This window comes from Lygodium microphyllum, chromosome 18 (assembly GCF_053477565.2).
Source record: "Lygodium microphyllum isolate KBCC chromosome 18, Lygodium_microphyllum_v1.1.10, whole genome shotgun sequence".
NCBI classification, from domain to species: Eukaryota; Viridiplantae; Streptophyta; class Polypodiopsida; order Schizaeales; family Lygodiaceae; genus Lygodium; species Lygodium microphyllum.
The window spans coordinates 17,755,522-17,776,194 of NC_141152.1; the positions used below are offsets into that span (position 1 = coordinate 17,755,522).

A 20,673-nucleotide genomic window follows, 5' to 3' on the forward strand; every position below is an offset into this window, starting at 1 on the left:
AGACATGAGATCTGCAAGGAAAGACCAGTCCACACAGTCAAACGCCTTTTCCAGGTCCAATTGAATCAAGACCACTTGCTGATTGGAGTGCCGTGCATAGTCAATAGCCATTTGCACATTTAAGATATTATGCAAAATGTTGCGGCCCTTAATGAAACCATATTGGAGAGGGTGCACAATAGCTGGAAGGTGCTTGTGGAGCCGATTTGCCAGCACTTTGGAGAAGATTTTATACATCGCGCCCATCAACGAAATTGGTCTCCAGTGTTGCAGCTTTGACGGCGAAGGGACCTTGGGAATCAGTTTGATAAGGCCGTCTTTCCAAGAAGAAGGCATGACCCCTGTTTCCCAAACCTGCTGAAACATGACCACCAATGGCTTTACCAACTGCGTGGCCGAGTGCTCAAAAAATTCATTAGTGAGGCCATCCCAACCAGGACTTTTATCCTTAGGCAGGTGCAACAAAACATCCATAACCTCCTCTTCGCAAATATCCGCCTCCAAAGTGGCTTGCATATCAGATGGAACCTGCTGGCGGACCAGATGATAGAAGACCGAGCGGGCATGCGTAACCTGGCTAGAAGGCAAGGGAGAAGAACCAAAAAGATCCATAAAATAATTTCTGCACATATTGATAATGGTCTGCGGATCAGTGACCATGCGACCTTCCGAATCCTGGAGTCGAGTCATATTTTCGCGAGCCGGGGAAGCATGCAAGGCGCGAAAGAACTTATGAGACTGGCAGGCACTATCTTGCAATGTGTCAGTCAAGTTATACAGCTTGGCCTGCTGATAAGATTTCAAGCTAAATACTTGAATAAGATGGGCCAAACGCCGCTCCAGTGACAGCAGAAAATCATCATCTGGAGAGTCCAGGAGCAAGGAACGGACCAAGGCCAATAAGTCCTCTGCTGCATGTCGGCGTCGGCGACAAAGAGAGGCATTATGAATGCCATACTGCCGAGCAACCCGCTGCACATTAGAGAGCAGGCGTGTAAATGAAGCCAAGCCCTCAGAGGCGAAGTCCAATAAGAACCTCTCAATCAATTGCTGCATATAACCTTGAAAAATTGGATGCTTCAAATAAGAGGAGTTGAAGCGTAAAGGGAGCTTATCCAGTAACTGCATAAAAGGTGCAATAGTTTGTGCCCGCATCTCAAGCTGGAGGGGGAAATGATCCGACAACGCATATTGCTGCAAGACCTTCATCTCCAACATCTCGGGAAGAAAATCATCCCCCTGCATGATATACATTCTATCCAACCGCGACCAAGTGGTTGCATATTGTGCGGAATGAAAAGTAAAACCTAAAACAGAAGGGTGAAGCCACGACCAAAGATCTTGCTTAAGTACGTGCAAAGCAAAGGAGTTCCACACCCGGCTTTCCGGCGTATCCATTACCGAATGCCCTGAGGTGGACTGAGAAGAGTCAACACACATTGAAATCTCCCATCAAAAACCCCCTGCGGCCAAGTGACATGGAGCCCTGCAAAGTCGACCATAGATCCCGTCGGGATGCGGGATCATTCGGAGCATAGAGTCCCAGCAACCATAAAATCTCTCCTTCAAATAAGACTTCGATTACCAGAAAGCCGCCCTGCACATCATTTTTAACAAGAACAGGCTGGTATTTCTCATGGACAATCATCAGCACGCCCGAATAGTGCTTAGCATGTGTCCCTGCATAAAACAGACGGAATCCATGACAATCCACAACTTTTCCTGCCTCACCGTGACTTTTGTGCTCCACTGCACACAATACATCCCACTAGTTCTCATGCAAAACAGTCCACATGGTATGTTGCTTATGGCGAGAGCAAATGCCTCGCACATTCCACGTGGCAATCTTCATATATTTTCAAAAAAGGAAGTCAGGAACGAGGCGCCTGTTGCCTCAATTGCACCTTTTCCGCGAGAGCATCCAGGACACCCTCATCCAAAAAGTCAGCCAATACTGCAAACGAATTCGGGCGACCTGCTTTAGAGGTAGAAGGGAAATCCACTGCCTTGGGAGTGGGGCGGGGATAACGCCTATCCCAAGGTGTAATCACATTACCTTTTGCATCAAACGCCAGCTTAGCAGGTGGGCCCTTAGGGCCCTCTGAATAGACTTTCCTTGAAGACGGATTACGGGGGGCGGACGGGACCCTAGTACGCGCAGCCTGCTGGGAGGTGACCATGTCTTTCCTGCGCGTGTACGTGCGCACGGAATCCGGGGAAGCATTAGGCCCAGGATCTGCCAGGCGTGCATCCAACTTTTTACCTTTTTTTTGTCGTGCCTCAATCCAGTCAGTGCTAGGGGAATCCAAACCCCGAACCTGTTGTTTGCCTTTATCCATGACAGTAGGTGGCTGAAGGGTCTCCTGTGGCGGGGCATCAAGCACCATGTCATCCTTGGGCTGCACAACCTGCGCCTCCTCAGAAGACGGTTGCCGTTCCGGGCATTCGGCCATAAAATGCCCTAATTTACCACATGAAAAGCAGTGTCCGGCAAAATTGCCCCATTTCAGGCGAAAATGCAAAGGATGCATGCCAGAACTGTTGAGGTGAAGCCACGCAAGCCTTTTCCTGGCCGTATCCCATAACATGCATAAACAGTTTCGGTTCATAGCCCTGAGGCTTGGGGGAACCAGCACTGTGCCCACAACCGCCATCGCGTCCTTCAACAATGGCCAATAGACCGCTGGACAATTTTCCACTTCCACCCACACCGGGCATTCTCGTTGAAGCAGATGCTGGAAGTCAGCCATAAGGCGCCATGGTACCACATGGACCAAGCGGCGATCAAAGAATAGTGGCAACCTGGACAGGAGCTCAGCTCGATGCGATTCCGATTTCAACAGCACCTCATAAAAGCCGCGAGGTCCAAGGAAGATCTCCTCAACACACTCCCCTTGCAATAAATGGTGCATCCACTGGTGAATATGTGAGAGCACTGGGATCCTGCCAGTGAAAAAAAGTATAATTGCACGGTCATAAAACACCGAGAAGGACCGCAAGACTGATTTTGGGTCCACCGTGGCTTCCAGCACATCATCCGCAGCCGCATCAGAGAAAGTTTCATTATTATGCTGGACATAATCGCCAAGCAGAGTATTGGCAAAGTCCAGCAAATGCTCCCAGTCAATTTCCTGCGAATCCACAGGTTCAGAGGCAACCTGCGCATAGGAACGTTCCTGAGGACCCATTGGCTCGTCTGAAGTATGCTTGGAGCGTTTGCCTGCAGGCGGCAGTTCAGAACCCAGAGGCGGCTCCTCCATGCATGGCACCATATCCTCCGGCTCCTCTGTATCGGAATCAGGGCCAAGGGCTGCCACCGTCCGGTCTAGAAAATCCATATCCAGGCCAGCCATACTGCTGTCTTCTCACTTTCGCTCGTTCCCTCACTCTCTCTCTTTCTCTCTCTCTATCTCTCACTCTCGCTCTCTCTCTCTCTCTCTCTCTCTCTCTCTCTCTCTCTCTCTCTCTCTCTCTCTCTCTCTCTTTGTGCAGGTCCCGAAGACCTGCAGAATCAGGGAACCACCCGGCTGCAGCAACAGGACTGCAACAGGGCTCCTATGGAGAACAGGACAGACACGCGCAGATGAACCCCTGACGAACAGGGCGTATGAAGGCAGGCGAGTAGCTGAGAGCACAAAACCAGGTGACTATGCAACGTCCGAGGGGGGATGTGAGGCAGGACTGCGTGCAGTGGGGCACCGTCGCACAGCAGGGGGCGAGCGGGTCGCAACCTGAAGACCACAGCAGACGACTCGACGGCAGCAAGAGACAGGGACGAAGCAGACCTAGCCAACACGGGCGTCGGCGGCGAAACCTGCGCCTCCACAGGTAGGCGCCCGCGCGCAGGCGGACGTTTGCAGGCAGGAAGCGAGGACTGAGGTGCTCTAGGGTTTCCGCTGGTGGCGCAGGGACAGGACACGAACGACGGCCATCTCCACGCTCACGCGCGCGCAACTCTCTCTCTCTCTCTCTCTCTCTCTCTCTCTCTCTCTCTCAACCTATTTTAATCTTCCTGATCATCTCAGATTCTCATGGCATCAACATCCTGAGCATGGGGTAACCACTCTCATCGAGGTGGTCATCATGGTGGAAGAAGTAGGAGAGCTGACACATGGTCTTGGTGGGATGAAGTGCATGCTGAGCATCCCGGAAGTGGGGGAGGATCTCGCGCATGGACATGTAAATTATGCCCATATCGGCGCACTAGTGGAACACACAAAGTTCGAGCTCACTTCTTACACATTGAAAGATATTAGGTGCAATATTGCCCTAACATGACCCCCGAGAAGAGAAGAGAGCTCGCAGAGAAGGATGTCAGGCTATGAGCCTTGTCTTCTGCGAGAAGAGCAACACATGCGCCAGCCGTCGACCCTGTTGTATTCGCAATGGCATCAACCTCTCAAGTATCTAGTATACCATCTATTGTTGATATTACTTCATCTATTCAAGATACATTTGGGATAGGAACATCAGCTAGGCAAGCAACAGTTGATCCTCATAGGCACTAGTACACTCTTGATGCTATTTAGGAGCATAATACCCCAAAACAGTGTTTCAGGGCTGCTGAAACGGACCGGCCGTTTCGGACCAAAACGGAAATGGCAAACCGGCGTTTCGGCATCCTACAGTCCGTTTCGGGGCAGTCCAGCTCCCACCGCCGCCGTCGCTACCTCCTCCTCCTTTTTCAGCTTCTTCTTCTTCCCATTACCTAAAGGCTAATCATGGTGCCGGATCCATATTGAAGGCACGTCACTCCAATCAAGGGATACGAGGGCTCCAATGGATCAAAGAAGTGGCGATGAAACTATTGTGGATCGGAGAAATCGGGGAGCGTAATGAGTGTAAAAGACCACTTGGCATGCATTCCCAATAAAGACATTCGGCCTTGTTGTCCAGACTACAGTTGCCAATTGTTCATTGATGTTGATATTTATTACTCAGTAGTTACCATAGTTGTCAAGTGCGAAAGGTACGGTACGATAAAATACGGTACTAAATGGTACCTTATGATTTTATAAGGTACAGTACGATATTAGTACCAAAAAAATTAAGATGATTTTTTAAATAACAAAAACCATAAATCATTAAATGATAGATCATAGAATACATGTTTAATGTGAAAATAGCCATTTCATTACAGAATAAGATGAATACATGGAGTGACCATTGCGATCGCATGGGCTGCGCAAAACATGTGATACAACTACAATCTAGTATATCTAATACAAAAAAAAAAAAGAGAGACCTATATCATATGAATCTATAATGAGGCATCAACATCAGAACCATCTGAGTGCTCATTAAGAGAATCTGAAGATGACTCCTTGGCATCCGATGATGAGACACACTTATACTCATCCTCACTGATGAGGTTACCATCATCATCAAATGATGGCTCCCTAGGTGGTGGCTATGTAGGCAAGGGGGGGATGTCATCATGAGACACAGGATGTGAGCTACTAGAGCCCCGCCGCCTTACATATGTCTGCAAGCCACTTGAACCACCCCTCCTCAATAATGGAGGGTGTTGAATGACCATACCCTTGCTACCATCTACTCGAACTCCTCACCCACAAGCACGCTGACTACGAGTGTCACGAGTATCTGCTACTATAAGCTCTATAGATTGCAAAAATCATCTCCTCCTCGTCCACCTCCTTATGTATACTCGGAAGAGTGTTGCCCGTCAACTTGAATGTATCAACATTCACCTACACAATGCAGTGATGCATGTAAGATTGATCATTGTAAAAGCTAGTCTAAATTGTAAAGTACAAACTTCAAAGTTCAAAGTTTAAAAGTTAAAACAACAAATTTTAAAATTTAGATGTTATGGTTAAGCGTTCAAACTTTACCTGCTTTCGACTACCCATGCTCATCATAGCTCTCATCATGCATAAGTTAGTGCGGCAATAGACTAGCCGCTCTAACTGTCGCGTGCTAAGCCGATTCCGAATCTTTGTGTGAATGAGAGAATAGGAACTCCAGTTTCTCTCACATGCACCCGAAGAGCAATCCTAGGTAAGGACCCTCATGGCTAAGGGCTGAAGGGTCTCCATTGCGTATCCAAAGTTTTGCCACCAAAATAAAGACTTCACAAGTGACCCTCTCCTCCAACAACTGGGAGAAGCAAAAGCCACATGCCCTATCTAATCTGTGTAGCATCCTAGCTCCTCCAGCACTACATTGTGGTCATCCACAAGGACCACACGAGTCAAATAAGCAAGATGGCCCAAACGGAACTCTCTATCATCCATGACCGCCGGTGACTTGTAGGCTGGATGTACCAATGCGGCAAAACCATGGATGGACTTATGCATCCATGCCCATCTCCTCTCTACTATCTCTAAAGCATGTGCACCTTGTGTCTCTGTGATCACTGTACAAGCACGTGCCTCCACCAATGCTGCTCTAAGAACAAGAAGGCCCATGGTGGACCCCTCGCAATCACTCATACATAACACCCTATAAAAGAAAGTCATGACAATGACAACGACACGGACTTTTTGCCAAAATTGCTCATTAAGACACAAGCATTGCATGGCTTTGGCCTCCTTGTCCCACTCATTCCATAGAGTAGACACCATTGAACCGCACCTCATAAAGGCACTTTAGCAATAACCACATGTAAGCAAAGCGAGTTCAAAAAAACTTCTTCAACTCCAGTGTGCTATGCTCACGATACATCGCAAGCACCTTTACCTTTACCGTGAAGAATGCGACAGTTGATGTAGCTTTGCGGACCACCCTCTTCACTCACTTGAGCTTCCCAATGCCCTCCATGAGCAAGTCCAAACAATGACTTGCACATGGAGTCCACACAATCGTAGGGAACTCGGACTCAAGCAAACGGTCCATGTGCCGACAATTCGATGCATTGCCGGTATCAACTTGCACCACATTTGAGAGGCCCACCTACAACCACAATTTACAAATTACAAGTATACTTATTACTTAATATTAACAATACTTGGAAATTGGAGGTTAGAGAGAGAAAGAGTCTAGAGAGAGTTGAAACTTGAGCCTTGCGGCTTGGGGGGAAAGAGAGAATTGAGATAGATCATAGATACTAGAGAGAAATTAATTATTAGAATAGGGAGATAGACAGTTATACATATGCCACTATCCATAAATCAAATTTCAATTATGAATCATGATATTATCATAATGAAAGAAAGTGAAACAAATTTAAAAGGCAAATTGCAATGTACACCTCAATGATAGCTTGTCAAATGTGGCGGTAGATAAATGTACCCGTCGTTTTTCTCCCCCCCTTGCTGGTATCTATGGCCCGCAAAAAGTAAGTGCCGAGTGGACATGAGACGAGTATGTTGATGATGCCACGTTTCTTACGATCACTCCATCCGTCAGTGAGAATGGACCAAACATATTTTATCCATATGGCCCAAATAGGATGAAGGGCTCTATCAATCCTCTCCTCTTCATCAATCTTTTTCGTCCTCATGTCATTGTATATAACACCGTTCCATCCTTCACATGGACCCACATTGGCAATGGCTTTTACCATCTAGCATCTTCTTCCATTGCTCTTGCTTTAGGACATTGAATGCAAGATTGTACTTAATCACCGTACATGCAATTTCAATGTCTGCAAGTCGTTGCAACCGATCCACGCACATGACCAGGAGCTTGAGAGAGAGGATTGTCTCTCCAGCACCGCATGAGCCTCCACTCTTTATCTTTTATTGAAGCCGGATGCGGATGTGGAGCCCCCACCACCAATGGTAGAGACCTCTCCTGCATCGGTTAAAGATACACCCACATTGGATGCTTCCTCGTTAGTAGGCATAGGAGTTGGTGCTGATAAGCCACTTCCTCCTCTTGTGGATCCCCCTCTTATCTTGGCGAGAATCTCCTCCGCAATGTTTTGAGGGATCTCCTAGCATGGGGCAACTTGCCCCCCCGTCTTGAAAAGAAGTTGGAGAAGCCGAGTTGCACCACTTGTATAGCGCTTCCCGCAATACTATGGGAGTTGGACTTCTTTGTGTCCCTCTCCACATGGATCGCATACAAATTCAAAGCCTCGTGCTTCTTATGAGTCATGGTGCCGATGACGGATAAAGAGGCCCGAGAGAGAGAGAGAGAGAGAGAGAGAGAGAGAGAGAGAGAGATGCTTGAGTCTCAACTCTTGAAACTTGAAAATTGATTCTTGAAAGTTGAAAGGGAGGGAGACTTAAGAGGCTCGAGGGTTGGGGTAAAGTTGAAAGAGCAAGAGTAAGAGAGAGGGGATGGGAGATGAGAATGGAAAATGCTTTGATAGGGTGCAGGATAGAGGGGATGGGAGATGAGATTTGAGAATGGCAAATGCTTCGATAGGGTGTAGGAAAGAGGGGATGGAAGGTGAGATTCGAGAATGACAAATCACAAGTCCATTCAAGAATCAAGATCCAAGAGAGGAAGATGAGAATGGTAAGTGCTTGCTGAATTGGTGTGGAAGCATGGAGGAGAGGAGCACCTTTTGTAGATGAGAGAAGGGTCAAAGTTCAAACAGTCAAAGAGGGGTCAACGGTCAAAGAGAGAGCTGCCAGCTAGAAAGAATCCAAAGGTTTGAAGGTTGGGGCGGCACTATGGTGGGAGGATTACGGTGCAAATGGGCGTGAGCTATAGAGTTTGGCCATTCATGTAATTAGCCCAGCACTTAGTTCATCATGTCTGAAGCAATTATGGAGCTCCTACAGCCATATAGCATCTAAGAAAAGAATTTGCCTTGACGTACAAAAGGCGAGTGACTTGGTTTTTGTGAGTGCTAACTTGCGTATGCTTAGTAAAAGCACAATTGCAAAGGCGGATCCTTTTGTGGAGTGGAAAATGCAGCAAATAGAAAAGGCAAATCCTAGAGGAGCATCCTACTAGCAGGATGAGGAGAATCATAGTGAGCATCGCGATGAGGAGGATTCCAAGTGATCTCAGGTGCTTCCAGCTTTCATCTTTGGCATGAGTGAGCCGGATACATGGCAGGAGGCTCTTTAGCACCCTCAATGGCAAGAGGCCATGGAGAAGGAGCTAGAGAGTATCGAGTGAAATGAGACTTAGACATTGGTGGATCATCTAAGCCACAAGAAAGTCATCAGGACGAAGTGGATTTTCAGGACCAAGCTAGATGGGAATTTAGACAAGTACAAGGCTCACCTTGTCATGCAAAGGTTTTGGCAAAAGCATGGTATTGATTATGAAGAGACCTTCGCCCCTATATAGTAGGATCGAGAGGCGTGGCCATTGGCTGTGTCTAATCGGTAGTGAACTGTTTTATGAGCTGAAGTGCGTACTTTTGCTGTGACACAAAAATATAACCCCCATATTGAACTACCTCCATCCCCAAGAAGTAAGACAACAAACCGAGGTCTATCATCTTAAATGTAGCACTAAGCTTTGCCTTGATTTCCACTATAGCAGAATTTGAGAGAAAACTGCCAAACACAGGCTGTGGACAACCTGGCGACAACCTGTAGAAGCTGGGCAACAGCTGGAGGAGAGAGAAAACTGCCAAACACAGGCTGCAATGACGTGGCAGGCAGTACGGCAGCAGGTCTGTGCAGGAATAGCAATCGCCTGTTGGCTGGGATCAGCTCCAAACTGCGAGAAGAGGCTGGAAATCAGGTGCCAACTGATGTAGATAGCAATGGACAGCTTCGGCTGAGATGTCCTCCGCGAACGGAGTGTGAGCAGCAAGAAACACCTGAAATCTGCAAAAACGAAATTGAGGACTGAATGGAGGGCACTATACGTATTTATAGAAAGTTTGGGCCCTCCCAAGTGGGTCTGTGCTTATGGGACACAGAAACTCTCTAGGATCGCGTTTCTTTTAAATAAACAAGGTTTCTTCATTAATTAAGCAATATTTGGGGCTGTTTAAGTAAATCTAGTGTATTTTTAGCTCAACACTAGATGGGGTGTTAGGCAACTTAGAAAAGCAGATGGATCCCTTGCCCAAGGACCATAAAAGGTTGGTCAAGAGGCCACAAATTATTACACTACTTTGTTGGGCACATCAAGAAGGGTTCCAGGATTGCAGAGGGATAGAGAGATTATGTGCCAAATTACCAAGAGGGGGTCACAAAGAGCATGAGGATACATTTGATGGCCCCATTCTCACAAGAGGTTGCTGAGGCCTTGCTAGTAGTACCATCACGAAAGTGCCCAAGGGATGATGGGTTGGACACGGATTTCTTCTTTACCTACTGGGCGTGATCGATACAAGACTTTTAGCATCATTTTGGGAGGGGGAGATATGCTAGAAAAGATGTCAGAGGAATTGATTCACCTCATTCCAAAGGGCAGTGGAGATAGACTCGAGATCACCCAATGGAGACCAATCACTTTGCTTGGAACAGCATATAAAATCCTAGCCAAAAATGATCAATCTTAGACTCTCTCTCTTGATGCCAGACTTCATTCACCCTACCAAGGCTAGCTTTGTTTAGGAGCCCAACATCCTTGACAATATTTTCATCTTTTGGAAATCCACAACTCTTGCATGATCCAAGGGACATAATCTCGTTGTTTTGCTTCTCAATTTCGAGAACGCCTATGATAGAATTGATTGGGAGTTTCTAGAGGGCATCATGTTGAGAATGGGTTTCCCAGGGCAGTCAATCAAGGTGTATTGCCTCTTCTATATTCATCAACTAACAGCCAGGTCCTCATTGGTAGGACCAAAAGTGCTAGATTCAATATTCAGAGGTGAGGCAGACAGCTTTGCACCTCTCCTTTTCCTATTTGTTGCAAAGGCTATGAGCTCTTTCCTGCAATAGGAATACAGAAATTCAAGGCATCAGACTTCCCATTCCAAAGTTTGAGTTGATGATGTAGAGTTCGCAAGTGGCACATCTGTTTACCTAGATGGGGATCAAGAAAATTTTTGGGCCGTTATAGCTGCGACAAAGGCCAAAGTCATAATGAAGGGCATCACGAATTTGGTACCCCTTGAATGGAGGAATGACATAGTGACACATAAAACATGGATAGGGCTCTTTACCAGAGGAGAGATCCTTCTTGCAATCGTAGCTACCAGTCAAGAGAATGTATCATGGGCACGTGAAATTTTAAGATGTTTTAATCTTGCAGATAACATTTGATAAAGTTATTAATTAAATGTGCAACGTTGTTTAGTATATGTGATGCACATGGCAGTTATTTCATAGTAACATGCCAAGGACCTCGAGGATGCAATGGGTGTCAAAGGAAAAAGTTGTGATAAGTTATGCAATTAGGCTTTGCGGGTCAATTGGTGTCAATTTTGACACTAGGACTATTATTTGGCCAATAAGTGTCAATGGTGACACTAGGGTCTAGCATTAATTAATTAATTACTTAATGCCAACAGAGGTTGGGGACCAGTCCAAGTTGCAAATGGTCTGGCCAATTTAATTATGGATGGGCACATTTAATTTTGGGCAAGGTCAAAAGAGCTAAAATTAATTTTTAAGATTACTTAATTTTAAAAATTAATTGAATGGTTGGATAATGCTGAATAATGGGTTTAGAAGGCTGCCACTTAGTAAAAAATGCCCATGCAAACTGAGAAAATACTTTAAGGGGCTGGGTCTCAGTCATTCAATTAATTTACAACCTGGAAGAGAGAGAGAGAGAGAGAGAGAGAGAGAGAGAGAGAGAGAGAGGGAGCTACTGGTCCATTTTCTGATCAGAGAACAGCAATTTGCTACAGAAGACTGCCATTTGGGGGCCTCAATAGGCAAGGGACAGCAAGAAGACACCTTCCAGGGGCTGGCAACAGCATTGTTGATCAGGTAACAGCATTTTGGAGATACCTAGCAATAGGTGAGTGCATAAAATGCAGGCTAGAGCAGCCAGCAGAGCAGGCAGATTTTAGGCTTTTCTCGTGACGAAGAAAATCAGACTTCTTTCTTATCTTGGCTTTCTATCACCTTTTCCAATAATTTCTCAGAAGATCTCAGTATTTCTCAGCTATTTGGAGTGGACAACATGAGGATTTCAGCTGTAAACCCTAAATTTTTGCAGAAATTAGGGTTTGACAGCCACCTCAAGACCCAGGCCAATAGAAGAAGGCATCATACACTCAATTCAGCACCTAAATTTTGTGTAATTGTCAAGGAATTCTGATGCCAGCCCATTCATTGTAAATTGGGGCAACATTTGGCTAATTTGTGGTTCCAATAGTGCAAGCCCTAGGTGAAAAGTCAAGGGGCAAATGGCCCAAACTGCTTGTTGATTGTTATTATAGCAAGAGGCTTTTGGAACAACAAAGGAGATTGTGGAATCTCAGCTTGTACTCATTCCATTAGCAATCAAAGTTAAAGAAATACCAGAAGGGGCGCCAGTTTTGGGACTAGCAAGGTATCCAATGTCCAAGATTATTAAGGTAAATTGCGCATTTCAATTTATGTTTATTTTTTTATTGCTATAATGTGCTTAATCGTGGAATTACCACCCTCTCCAAGAAGGCTGGTTGGTTTCAAAGTGTGTTTACTTTTTCAGTAAAGATGGATGGCAGACTTAGGTGAGAGGATCTTGATCAATTAGAGTTCACGAGATGCTCTTAACAAAGGATGAGTTGTGGGTCATTGTGATAGGACTTGCTACTTAGACCGAGACCCTCAGACTTGTATGGAAGATAGAGAGAGACATTGGGCATATAGGAGGAGGCCGCTACAGAGACTTCAGTGGGATCCTGGGGAGTGGGTATGGAGAGATCCATTTGCAAAGACACTTCAAGATGTCCCCTTCTTTGGCTATACCACTAGGTTGGAGATGAGAATACAAATGAGCACGACCAAAGTGGTGCTAGCTGCAGCTGAGCACTAGACTATCTAGGGTATATCCCAGCCTTTCTTGGCAAACTTCTAGTGGAGATTGGAGGAGAGCTTTAGACCAAGAAAATTTTCACTCTTTCTTTGATTACTGGCTCATAGAAGTTTAGCAACTAGTACATGGCTTGGCTATGGTAGAGACCCTATTCCTTGTGCTAGATGTGGGAAGCATGAGAAGACTCAAAGGCATTGCTTATGGGATTGCCCAGGGGTTGAAGAGGTCAAGAAAAGATCCCTTGGGATGGTGTTTCATGGCATTGCAAATTCTATGATTGCTATGTGGGGGCAGTTGTATGGGTCACTGACAAAGGCCCAGCTTGTGGGTATGAGGATGTACAAGGGTGTCAAGCTTATCTCATCTCAAGGCAGCTTGTGATCAGAACTTTCATGCAATATTTATTACAAACAGTATGGACTCAAGGGAATTGTCACAGATGGGAACTCATAGCCAGCATTATTGCTTGGTACATATGGACGGCCAGATGTAGCCAGGCTATTGATTTTTTGGATTTATCTACTGCAACGACTCTCTCTAAGATCTGGACAAAGACAATGCATACTCTTCATGGGAGATGGGAGAGAATGCAAGGCAGCTCGGAGACTATGAGGAAGAGGAGAGATGCTTTTCTCAGGACACAAGATTCTATTTTCTTAGGACACAGGATTCTAGCATCTCTTCCCTCTTCTAGACCCACATGGTTTGGCATTATATACCTCCCAACTAGCTATTCAATCAAGCTTTGTAATAGACTTCCCCTTGTTTTAAAATTCTTGTGGAAGTCCCTTATATGGCTGCTTTGTAATTGGTTTTTTTGCCTTGGGACACTTTGCTCTGAGGTGTGTGAATACAATTTTTAACTTTCTCTGAAAAAGTACTAGTTCTTTGTGTGGGCACCTTTCCTCTATTAATAGATCACCAAGGCCATAGGTCAATATTTAACATCCTTCATGCTCTTGATTTGGGTTTCAATCTTTACAATATTGCACAACTAGGCAGCACCAAGATGGTTTTCACTAGCTAAGATGTTCGGGTTGAGGATGAGGCCACAAGAGAGCCTCTCTTGGACAACTCATCATCCTTTAAACTTTTTGCACCCACTTGTATTGCAACTAGTGTAAAGCTTATGAATTCCAAGCAAATACCATAGGACTCCAACCTTTAGAAAAATGATATTATGTTTAGGAACATAGGCTGCCCTAACATTGCAAGACATTTGGAAATCTTGTTTCCACTACACTTACTACCCACAGAAGAGAGCGTCTAAATCCTTGGATAGTAAGTTTTAAAGTCCAAAGCATACCCCTAGCTAACCACAACTTTGCTTAATAGGTTGCCTAAGCACGTGCCCTTAATTTCACCCTCCGCTTGCTTGCTATTATAAGGTAAGTCAACCCCCTCCTAGTGGGCCCCTTTTCTCATTTTCCATGAAATTACATTGCAAATGTACACTTTCAACTTAGTCTCCACCACTTTTATCACTCAAAGATCATGGCTAGGACTCACTTGATAGAGTGAGTGTGATGCATAGACTTTTATACTTCATCTCCACCTCTCTTCTCCTTGATCTCCTTTTCCTTTATCTTTCTCCTTCTCTTTTGATTCTATCTAATCAAATCTTTAACTTAATGTAACAATAGACTAAATTTCAAAACCAAGGATCGAGCATACTTACCTTAACATAGTGGATATCACTGCCACAAATTCCAACAAACTTCATTTGCACCCTTACATAATCGCTATCTGTAAAATCATTAAAGAACAAAAACATAAACTATAAATGTTACGTCACTTTTAAATAAAAATTACAAAAGGAGTTGTATATCATCCCTTTCAAACACATAATTTTAGGTATTCAAATTCTTTTTGACTAGCATGAAGTAAACCATGAGTTTTAGGGAGACCTAACACCATTCCCAGGGGGAAGGGGGGGTAGAGAGAGAGTGTGTGTTGAGCTAAAAATGCATTAGTTTTACTAAAACAGCCCCAAAACATGCTTAATTAATGAAGAAACCTTGTTTATTTAAAAGAAATGTGTTCCTAGAGAGTGTCTGTGTCCCATAAGCACAAACCCACTTGGGAGGGCCCAAACTTTCTATAAATAAGTATGTTGCCCTTCATTCAGCCCTCAATCTCGTTTTTGCTGGTTTCAGGTGTTTTTAGCTTGCTGCCCACACCCCTCTCATGGAGGACATCGCAGTCTCAGTTGTCCCTTCTATCATCTACACTCTGGCACCTGTTTCTAGCCCTCCACCTCCCGTTTGCTGCTGTTTTCCAGCCAAGCGACTGCTGCTAACCACCTGCACAGATGCTGTACAGCCTGCCACGTCAGCATACTGCTGCGTTTGCAGGTCCCAGCTGCCGTCAGCACAGTTTTCTCTCTCCTGATTGTTGTCGCTGCAGTTTTCTCTCTCCTCACAGCTGCATTTGACAGTTTTCTCTCTCCTCAGCCTGTCACAGCAGATTTTCTCTCTCCACTACCTGCATTTGTTGTTTTCTCTCTCCTGCAGCCTGCGTTTTAGTAATTCTCTCTCCTCACATGCATTTTTAGTCTTTCTCTCTCCTGCACTGTCCTTAGCATCAAATCCAGCCTTCCTTGGCTGCGTTTGCTGGTGTTCGACATCCGAAGGATGCCTTGCGCGATTCAGGATCCATTTGGAGTACGACACACTCTTTAGCTCATTACCCCTGCCTTGATCCTTGAGATACAGGAGTTTGAGGTTCAGTATTCATTCATTGCATACTGTGTTTACTGCATGAGCATTGTATATTCAGTAGCCATATCATTTCATTTATTCACTGTATTCATTGTCTTTGAGTCACCCTAACCCTAACTGTGTTCTTTTATCAGTCTATGCTTTGTCGTACAATTGTTATTTGTGTTTCTGTATTAGGGTATTTATTTACATGGTATCAGAGCCTGACACTCTCTGAGAAACCTAGGCCTTTGATCTGAAAGCTCTTTGCAGAAGCAAAAACAATAGTAGATTCAAATGACTTCGAACACAACAACACCAATTCAGTCTCTAAAACCAACTATGCCAAGACTTGAGCGAGAGTAGGTAGATCAGCTTGCTCCACAAAGTTCCGACATGATTGAAGACACTTCTGACCACACTTCCACATTTAGCAAGAATCAAGATTGGAGTTTCTTGGAAGCAATATTGGACAAAAATGATGGAGGAAGGATAAAAGAGAGTGTATTAAACTTAGTAGGAAATGTAGCCATAGTTACTTTTTACACTTACCTTCTTCTTCAACTTCTCTCCCATAATCTGTAATGTCCCCATTACTTAGTTTGAAAATCTATACAAGCTATCCACTAAAGAATATCATGTGATCATGGCTTTTAGACAAAAGAAGATTGAGGAGCTCGATCGAAGGATTGCCCTTCAAGAGAAGCGACTCAATGAAGGTATGCATGAATTTCTCTCTTCAGATGTTACGCATAAATTTGATAATATTGCACGGCCGTTGAGACCTCAATCAAGAATGGGCCCCCCTGTTGGAGAAAGAGATCTAGAGTATGTTCCATTCTTTTATCCTCTTCCATCCACTCCGATGCAAGGTACTTTAGATTCGCCTTTTGTTCCTTTATCTTTTACTTATGTTGCTTTGCAATATATTGGTAGAAATCATGAGGAAGAAAGAAAACAGTCCGTTGACTATGGAAAAGGTTCTCTTAAGGACCAATTCTTGTATGTTAACACACGTCGTGGAGATTATAAAAAAAAGCCAGGTACCTCTTCTTCCACCCTTCCTTCTTTTCAGTTTACTTCTCAAAATTAAAATGAATTTGGTGTTCCTATTTCTACATTGCATGGTGTATCATCATCATCATCATTTCATTTTCAATCATTAAATGGTAAAAATGAATAAAATGCATTTCATACCACAAATTCAAAACCCACCCATCCCACCACATTCTTCTGCTGCTTCTGCACTTCCATTTACACCATTTACATTCCCTTTTCAAACACCTTATGTTGCACCACACATCACACCAGGGGACTATGGAAACATAGCCACCACCTTTAGGACCTCGTCCTTTCCTCAGCCGGGTGGTGTTCCATCTTTTCGGGATCATTGCAGCTTGGGTATCCCCCCTAGTCTCTCCCCAGTGTGGATCATTTTGGTACCACAGCTTGCCTCCATGGCATTACATAGTGAGCATTCTAGTCATTCTATTGTGCCCCATCCGAACTTTGGACAGGGCTTCCATGTCCTAGTGCCTCCACCTCCATTGGCACCTTATGGAAACATTCATGTTCCAGTGCCTCCACCTCAATCAGCACTCATTGGACACTCATAGCCTAATTTTGCCTACCCACCTCTTCCCCTTCCTCCTTCACATCAGCCAACTCCACTATCACCCTCTTACCCTCCCCATCCATCTTACCCCACTTTCCTGATACCTCATGGTTCTACCTCATCTTCAGTCAAGTATGCATTCAATGATAAGACTCATTTCAACGGGTCAAACTTTACCACTTGGTCAAATCTAATGAGACATGTCCTTGACCCACAGAACCTATGGGATCTTGTACAAGGGTTGGAATGCCAACCCGATCCCACACTTATTCCATATGAGGTCCTCCGCTCATGGAAGGCTAGGAATGCCTCCGCTATTGTTGTCGAGCTGATGCAGGGCTTATTGCCTGAGTTTCATTCTCAACTTTAGCATTTTGACCTAGCATCAGAGCGATAGGCACACTTGACTAACCGCTATGTGGCTCGGAATAGAATTCGTCATATAAGTCTTGACCATGAGCTTCAAAATTTCAAAATCTCTGATCAGGATGACTTGAAAGTCAAGTTGGCTGAGTATCAGCGTCTTCTTGCCAAATTCTCCACTACGGGAATTCCCAACTCCTCTAACGATCAGGTCACACTGTTTCTAAACAAACTCCCCAATAAATTCTTCAATTTTGTGGAAAGTATAGTTTCCAAGCCCACCATACCTACTTTCTATGAATTTGAATGTCAACTGTTGCGTTATGCACAGTTATTCGATCAATTTCATATGAATACTACCTCGGAGGGGGCTCTTGTTGCTCATTCTCAGAAAAGGCAACAAGAGAAGGTAAACAAAATCAGACTTCCACTCAAAAGCAAAATCAGTCCAAGGATTCACAAGGAAACTCCCCGTCACAACTCAAACATGGGTGGCAGAATGTACCTAAAAAGAACACGTATTGTCAACATTATCAAAAGGCTAGCCATTTTGACAACGAATGTCAATCAAAGACAAGAGGCACAGCACCAAAACCTAAGTCTGAGATCCCCGCCCCTTAGTCAAGCAACCCCCAACAAGGGAGACAAGGTGATGGCAAGGGGCAATTTAAAGCTCAAGCTCATACTGCCACAACTCAGTCATCTCAGTCGACAACATTCTCAACTCTAGAGGGCTTGTCTGACTGGTTTGGAGAGGCCCAAATCTTCTCCGTAGAGACATTAGATGCGAGTCTCATTCATATATGTGAGTTGCCTCCTGACGAGGTTACCCCAGAGGCCCACTCGTCATAGTCGAGCACTTCAGCTCCTATTTGGATTGTGGATAGTGGAGCTACCCATCACATGACTCATATAGAGGACATCTTCTGTACCCGAGCCCTTGCAACCAGCGGTGCATCCGCATAGGAAACAACTCCTCGATCAAGATTAAGGCTCGAGGTTGCATCAGCTTTGCCACTGACAAGGGTCCGAATCTGGCTTCGTTGGACAATGTATATCATGTTACTTAGCTTGGGGTGAACTTGTTATCTATTCAGCAGCTTTGCCGGTTGGGGCGAGCAGTTTTCTTTACAGCGACCACAATGGAGGTCCTTGACTCTCAGACTTGTGAGATGAAGGCAAGATCGAAGCTTAGCACAGAAAACAGTAGACAGTATGAGAGTGAAGCACGACACCCAATGCAATTGACTGAAAGAGTGTAAGCTGAAAGTACAAGGTACAACCCTTAAACCTTAGGGTTGTAGGGGATGTTCACACCTGAACACGGTAAGTGCTTGTAAGTGTGTGTCATAAGCACATACAAAATAATACCATAAGTCTGAGGGAAAAAAAACCTCTCCTACCGCGAGTAAAAAGTGCCCCAGTGTCCTACTGATCACCGGCACTCCTATGTGAGCATAGGCGTAGGTGAGGCGTGAGTGAAATACCCAACAAACCCCCCTGGAGTGATGAGTGATCAAGAGTACAAGGATCATCCGCCACCAAAGGAAATCAAATTTAAAGCATTGCGAAATGCTTCAAATTTTTCACGAGAAAGAGCTTTGGTGAAGATGTCTGCCACATTACTGGTGGTAGAACAATAGACAAGGCTGATATCACCTGCATGTAGCCTCTCTCTGACAAAGTGATAATGTATCTCAATGTGTTTCATGCGTGCATGAAACACAGAGTTCCGTGCCGGTGCAATGGCACTCTGACTGTCAGTGAACAAAGGAGTAGGCTCCGTAACAGGTACATCCAGATCAGCTAGCAAGCGTCTAATCCATACGCATTCAACTGTGGTAGTGAAAGCTGCCTTATATTCAACTTCACATGACTATGTGGCAACAGTGGACTGTTTCTTGCTAAGCCAAGATATACAAGACGAGCCAAGAAAGAAACAATTGCCACTAGTGGAGTGATGTGAATCATAATCACAAGCCCAATCAGAATCACTGTAAGCATGTAACTGCAGTGGTCCCCCCTTGGCATAAAGCAATCCAAGAGATCTAGTATCCTGCAAGTAACGGAAGACACGCATAACAGCTTGCCAATGTGACATACGTGGCTAATGTATATATCTGCTCAGGGCTGAAACTGCAAACTGTATGTCCAGCCTAGTGTTAAATAAGTAAATAAGACATCCAACTACTGGAGCGTATGTGTGTATATCAAATAAATTACTGTCATCATGTAATGACAACTTTAGTCCACGTTCCATTGGTGTACAAACTGGCTTGCAATCCTGTAAGCATAACTTCTCAAGAAGTTTACCAATGTATCTTGACTATGATAACCCAATACCTCTAGCATCATGTATGAACTGAATGCCCGTGTAATAATGCAAAGACCCCAAGTCTGACATGTCAAAAGTTTGCTGCAAATTTTGTTTAAATGCTAAAATCTGATCAGCATGTGTCCCTGTAAGCAAGAGATCATCAACATATAGACAAATGACCAGCATGGATCCCTCCTCTTTACATACGTAAAGGGTAGACTCAGATGAGCTGTTTATGAACCCTTGGCTAAGCAAAAAAGCATATATCTTTGTATACCAAGCTCTAGGAGCTTGTTTCAAGCCATATAAAGGTTTTTTCAGCTTGCAAACCAAGTGTTCTGAGCCCTCAACTGCAAAACCAATCGGTTGCTGTACATATACTTCCTCATGAAGTTCCCCATGTAAAAATGCCATTTTAATATCCAACCGATGCACAATCCATCCATAGTGAGCAGCCAAAGCAACCATAGACCTGATGGTCGTCATGCGGGAAGTAGGAGCAAATGTCTCCTCATAGTCAATGCCTTTCTTCTGTGCATAGCCTTTAGCTACAAGCCTTGCCTTGTATTTGTCAATGGATCCATCTGCATTCTGTTTCAGCTTGTAGACCCATTTTGTTCCAATGGCTTTCTTCCCAAATGGCAAAGACACCAAATCCCATGTTTGATTCTTAGTGATAGAATCCAATTCAGCTTGCATTGCTGCCATTCAATACACACTCTGTTATGCATCCTCAAAACATTCAGGCTCCTCATCATCAAGGGTGCTTGCTGCCATAACGAGCTCCATGGTATGCACAATATCATGCATACAAGCTTGCCTTCTAGTACGACCAGCCATGGGTGCATCCAGATGACTATCTTTCATAGTCTGTA

At 44.7% G+C, this 20,673-nt stretch overlaps 1 protein-coding gene across 1 annotated transcript in view; it reads right to left on the reverse strand.

Moving 5' to 3' along the window:
* LOC148020637 (L-idonate 5-dehydrogenase-like) overlaps positions 1 to 20,673 on the reverse strand; it is a 127,740-nt gene that overhangs the window by 91,809 nt on the left and 15,258 nt on the right. The window contains exon 2 of the mRNA XM_087698444.1: positions 14,483 to 14,550. Within this exon, the coding sequence (XP_087554570.1) occupies positions 14,483 to 14,550 (68 nt within the window). The remainder of the gene's footprint in view (positions 1 to 14,482; positions 14,551 to 20,673) is intronic.